The sequence below is a fragment of the Tetrao urogallus genome (genome assembly GCF_951394365.1).
Source record: "Tetrao urogallus genome assembly, chromosome: 25".
Taxonomy (NCBI): Eukaryota; Metazoa; Chordata; class Aves; order Galliformes; family Phasianidae; genus Tetrao; species Tetrao urogallus.
Genome location: NC_136838.1, coordinates 2,546,968 through 2,551,916, shown reverse-complemented (window position 1 = coordinate 2,551,916; position 4,949 = coordinate 2,546,968). Strand labels below are relative to the sequence as shown.

Here is a 4,949-nt window from a genome sequence, read left to right as displayed (position 1 = left end):
GGCGGCAGCGGGGCCGGGCCGAGGGCCTGAGCCGGGCGCGGAGGGGCCGTGCCCGGCGGTACGAGCCGCCGCGGCTCCTAATAGCGCTACGGTCAGGTGAGAGCAGCGGGCCGGGCCGCTCACATCCCGGGCGGGAGGTGTGGAGATGAGGGGCGCGGCGCAGGAAGGGGGGCAGCCCCGGTTCCGGCAGCGGGCTGCGCTCGGCCTGCGGGTGTCGACAAAATGGCGGCCGGTCAGCTGAGGGCTCGGCCACGCCCCGCGGGTGGCCACGCCCCTTCCGGTTATCGGACCGCCCGGCGGCTCCGGGCCACGCCCACGCGGCTTCCCGCGCGCCCTCCGCTGACCGCCGTCTCGCCGCTTTCCGCTGGCCCCGCCCACCTCGCGACTCCGCCCAGTCCGTAGCCCCGCCCACCGGCGGTCCCACGTGGCAGCGCGGCGCGCTGGCTCGCTCTCCCCGCCTCCCCCCGCTCGGCCCACGCGTGGCATCGCGCACCTCCCGCGGGGCGGCACCCGCGGCTCCGCTCTGCGCCCTCTGAGCGAAGGACCCCCTCCCATTCCCCTCCACGACCCCTCTTTCGGCTCAAAGCAGCTCCCCTTCGTCCCATCCCCCCGGGGCCGCCCCCACTGCCGCCATCTCGGCCCCGCTCCCCCCGCGGCCGCCCCCGAGATGGCGGCGTTATCCCTTCGTGTCTCCGTGTCCGATCCCCCGAAATAATTAACGGAACCTCTTCGGGCTATTCAGCTGTAGGAACAGAGAAGCGTTTATTTTATCGCCCATAACCTCTAGCACGGAACCGTCCTGGTAGCCCAGCGTCCCCAGTAGCACCGGTTCACTGGGGCGGAGGGACCTCTGCTGGTGCGAGGCTTAAATATTCCGTTCCTTCTCGTGGTCCCGCAGCTCCTGACCCATAGAACCTGACCCGCAGCACTTTTGCTGCTCGTGCAACTCGTCTCGTACCCCTTGTGCAACACGTCCCTCGTGCGTTCCTCGTGCAACGCGTCCCTTCTGAATTCCTTGCACAACGCGTCCCTGCTGTGCCGCCCGCGCAACGTGCCTGCTCAGCCCACGCGAGGACTTTGACTGCCGGCTAATTAAGGAGCGCCCTAACGACCCAAGGAGAGCTGCTCTGTCCTGCCACGTTTGTCTCTGCAGGTGCCCCATCTGCTCTGCCCCCGTGTGCCATCACAGCCCGTCACACAGCTTCTGCCGCCGTCCCGCAGTGCCTCCCCGTGCCAGCCTCGTTCCATCCTCCACGTGCCACCACGGCCCCGCGGTGTCACAGCGTGCCAGCTCGGCGCTGTCACGCAGGCTCCGCTTCGTGCCACCTCTGCGCCCCGCAGCTCGGCGGTCTCCCGCAGCGCCACCCTCACGGCCACGCGGTGTCACCCCGCGCCAGCCTCGTTCCATCCTCCACGTGCCACCGCGGCTCCGTAACGTCGCCCCGCGCCACCACGCGGTGTCACCCCACGCCAGCGCCGCTCCCGCAATGTCACCCCGCGCCGCCTCCCTCAACACACATGCGCGCGCCCCGGGCGGGGCGAGGCGCGTTCCCGCGCGGGGGAGTGCAGCTGAGGACAGCGGCGGTGCCGCCCCCCGCCCCTCCCCCCGCCCCCGCCCCCGGCCCGGCCCCGGCGCTCATTGTGCTCCTCACGCCGGCGGCCCAAGATGGCGGCGGCGCCGGAGAGCCCCGCGAGCCGCTCCCGACAATAGAGGGCGGCGCGGGGGGGGTGGGAGCGCGGGTCCTCCCCGCCTTCCTGCGGCCCCGCACCGCCTCACCGCACCGCGCCGCGCCGCCCGGGCCCGGCCCCACCCCGCAGCGCGCGGCCGCCCCGTAGCATGGTGCGGGGCCTCCGGCTGCGCCATGGGCGAGCGGCTGGAGCTGCGCCTCAAGTCGCCGGTGGGAGCCGAGCCCGCCGTGTACCCGTGGCCGCTGCCCGTCTACGTGAGTACGGGGCGGGGGGGGGAGGTGCGGTGCGGCCCTTCAGGTTCAGCCGTCGGCGCGTCGCGGTGTCCCCGTGTCACTTGTTTGTGCCTCCGCCGCCCGAGCGCTGCCGGCTCCGCGTCCGAGCGCTGCTTTTGCTTCCCACATCTCTGTGCCCTGAGGGTCCCCGTATCCCGGCCCCGAGCGCTGCTCTCGTTGCCGTGGCCCGGCCCTGCCAGCTGCGTTCCCCTCGGTCCCCGCGTTCCAAACCCCGAGCGCTGCCCTCGGTCCTCGTGTCGGTGCCCTGAGGGTCTCCGTGTCCCTGACCTGAGAGCTGTGTGACTTCAGTCCCCGTGTCCCAGCACTGAGCAGCGCCTTCAGTCTCCGCGTCCCATCGTTGTGGGTGCCATGTCCTAGTCTCAAGCAATGTCCTTGGTCCCCGTGTCCCACCCCTGGGGGTCCCCAGATCCCACCCTTGTGGGTGCTGTGTCCCAGCCCTAAGCTGTGCCCTCAGTCCCCGTGTCCCGGTCCTGAGCAGTGCCCTTGGTCCCCGTGTCCCGGTCCTGAGGTTGCCATGTCCCAGCCCCAAGCAGTGTCCTTGCTCCCCGTGTCCTAACCTTGGGGCTCCCCACGTCCCAGCCCTGAGCAGAGCCCTGGGGATCCCCATATCCCAGCCCTGAGCAGTGCCCTCAGTCCCCACATCCCATCTTTGGGGATCCCCACGTCCCACTCTTGTAGTTGCCACTTCCCAGCCCCGAGCAGCGTCCTTGGTCCCCATTTCCCACCCTTGGGGATCCCCACGTCCCAGCCCCACGCAGTACCCCCCCATCCCAGCCCGGAGCTGTTCCTTCACCCCCCGCATCCCATCACGGTGCAGCAGCAGCTCTGTGCGTGCAACACGTGTGCCAACCCACGCGCACCCGCTCCTATCATCCCCAACCCGAGCGCCGCTCTGTTCAGGGACGTGCCGGGCACAGCTGCGTGCTGCGATAGGAACGCATCGCTCCGGAGCTGCAGCTCCTATCTGCCCTTTGCAGTTCTGCCTCCCGCCTTCCCCTGCAATGGACTTCAGCACGGCGCCGTGCAGCCGCAGCTCCGTCATTTCGTCTGCGCGCGCTGCGCTCAAATCCTCAGAAACTGAAAGTTACCGCCGCGACCGTTCGGTGCTCCCAGCGCTGCCAAACGAGAAGCCGCCAGCAGGAGCACGGCTCGGAGCCGCTGCGCAGCACCGACGGGCTGATGTGCGGGCGCTGGACTGCTGACAGCTGTGGCAAAACGAGCCCTGCGCCGTGTAAACCCCCCTACCCCAACCCCCCCGTGTGTGTTAGCGTGCTGTTTGCAGCGTGGGGAGTGCTTGGGAAATAAGGGTGTTTCGGATGAGGGAAATTAAGGCTTTCTGGCATAGAGAGTGATGATTTTTCAGCTAATTTAGGAGAAGACTTGTACTCTGAGGATGGTAGGGTTGTCCCCTCCCCCGCCTCCCCTCCAGTTGCTGCCAGAGCGATGTCCTTGCACGGCAGTGCTGCAGAACCTGACTGTCCAGCTTTGACCCCTCCGGGCACTGCAGCTGCCTCCCCGGTAACGTTGGAACCAGCAATGGTTCATCCAGAGCTGATCCATTCTTTCCTGCGGTTGGCTCTGACACAGACGCACACAAACACACACAGACGCAGCCGTTGCAGTGGTGGATGAACTCTGGAGCTTTGGCAATAAATTGTGTGCTTTGTGCTCCGTGTGCTGACACGGTGCTGAGCTGCGGCCCCGTGTTGGCTCAGCCCTGCTGGCAGCGGCTGCAGGCACTGCTGTGCTCCTTTGGACACAAACAGAGCATCTCTAAACCCATAGGAGGGGAGGTGGGATACTGGGGAAGGGGGTGGCACACCTCCCCAATTGGGTTTGGCTGCTGTCTGCTGCGGGGTTCTCAAAGGTAGAGGGGAAGGCATGCAGTCCATGCTGGGCTGAGCACGTTAGGTGCGTTCCCACTGCAGCACGTATCTCCTCTGCTCCAAAACAAGCAGCACTGGCACTGCTGCTTATCTCTAGAATGAACAAATCCCCTCCGTTCCTACCAACCAGCGTCAGTAGGATCCCTCAGCAGCGTGGGGAGCTCTGCAAACCCCCTCTCTCTTCCCCCCCACGTCACGCTGGGGCCGTGGGAGGAGAGCAGCCGTCCTCCCACCGCCCCGTTACGGACACGAACTGACAGCGTGACTCCTTCCCTGCTCCTCACGGAGGAAAGGCTGCGGTTTCCTCACCCAGGAGCTCCGGGTGCTGCTGAGTTGAGTCGTGCGGTGAGTAATCGCTGCTCATGACTCACGGGATATTTTCTGATGTTGACCTCTGTTTTTACGGCTGCCCCGCTTCGTCGCAGCCGGGTGAGTGAGCGCTGCTGTGTGTGTGGTTTAACCCCTCGGCTCCCACGTGGCAGCCCGGAGCTCTGTCACAGACCAGAGGGATTGTACTGAAAATAAAAGCAAACCACAGCGTGAGAGATACAGGCATGGGGAAGGGATGTTTGTTATCTGCTTGGAGTAAGTGGAATTCGTGGTTCTGGATGGTCTCGACTGATGCAAACTGAGGGTGGCATTGCAATATAAATGCAATGCGAGCGCAGTATCAGGGTGCTGCAATGCAATGCAAACAGGTGTTGATATGCATGGCTTGGTGCTCATGCTGTACTTGTCCTTTTGACCTGGGTTACTCCAGAGGGTTGTGCTGAACTGCTTCACCCCCTGTGCTTGGTGCTGAGCATTTTGGAAGTTTGAAGGTGGAGGTGTGTGCCATGCTGGGTGGCTTCTGCCTGTGGGCCCCTCTGTGCAACCGGTCCCACCTGTTGTGTGCAGAAGAAAGAAAGGTGTGCTGCTGGAAAACCCAGCTCAGCTCCACAATCAGATCTGGCTCTGTGTGCTTGAACCCCTCCGTGCTGAGCAGCGTGCGGAGCCTCTCACCTTCCAGACAGACCTTTGGCTGGCTGTTCTCTGCCCTGCATTGAATAGAATTCCCCAAAAGGTAACTGCAAACCTGCTG

At 65.5% G+C, this 4,949-nt stretch overlaps 1 protein-coding gene across 1 annotated transcript in view; it reads left to right on the top strand.

Annotated features, from left to right (window-relative positions):
- Positions 1-1,862: 1,862 nt before the first annotated feature.
- The window catches only part of DOT1L (DOT1 like histone lysine methyltransferase), a gene marked incomplete at both ends in the record, with an annotated part of 51,602 nt that continues 48,515 nt past the window's right edge, over positions 1,863-4,949 (top strand). The window contains one exon of the mRNA XM_079546950.1: positions 1,863-1,943. Within this exon, the coding sequence (XP_079403076.1) occupies positions 1,863-1,943 (81 nt within the window). The remainder of the gene's footprint in view (positions 1,944-4,949) is intronic.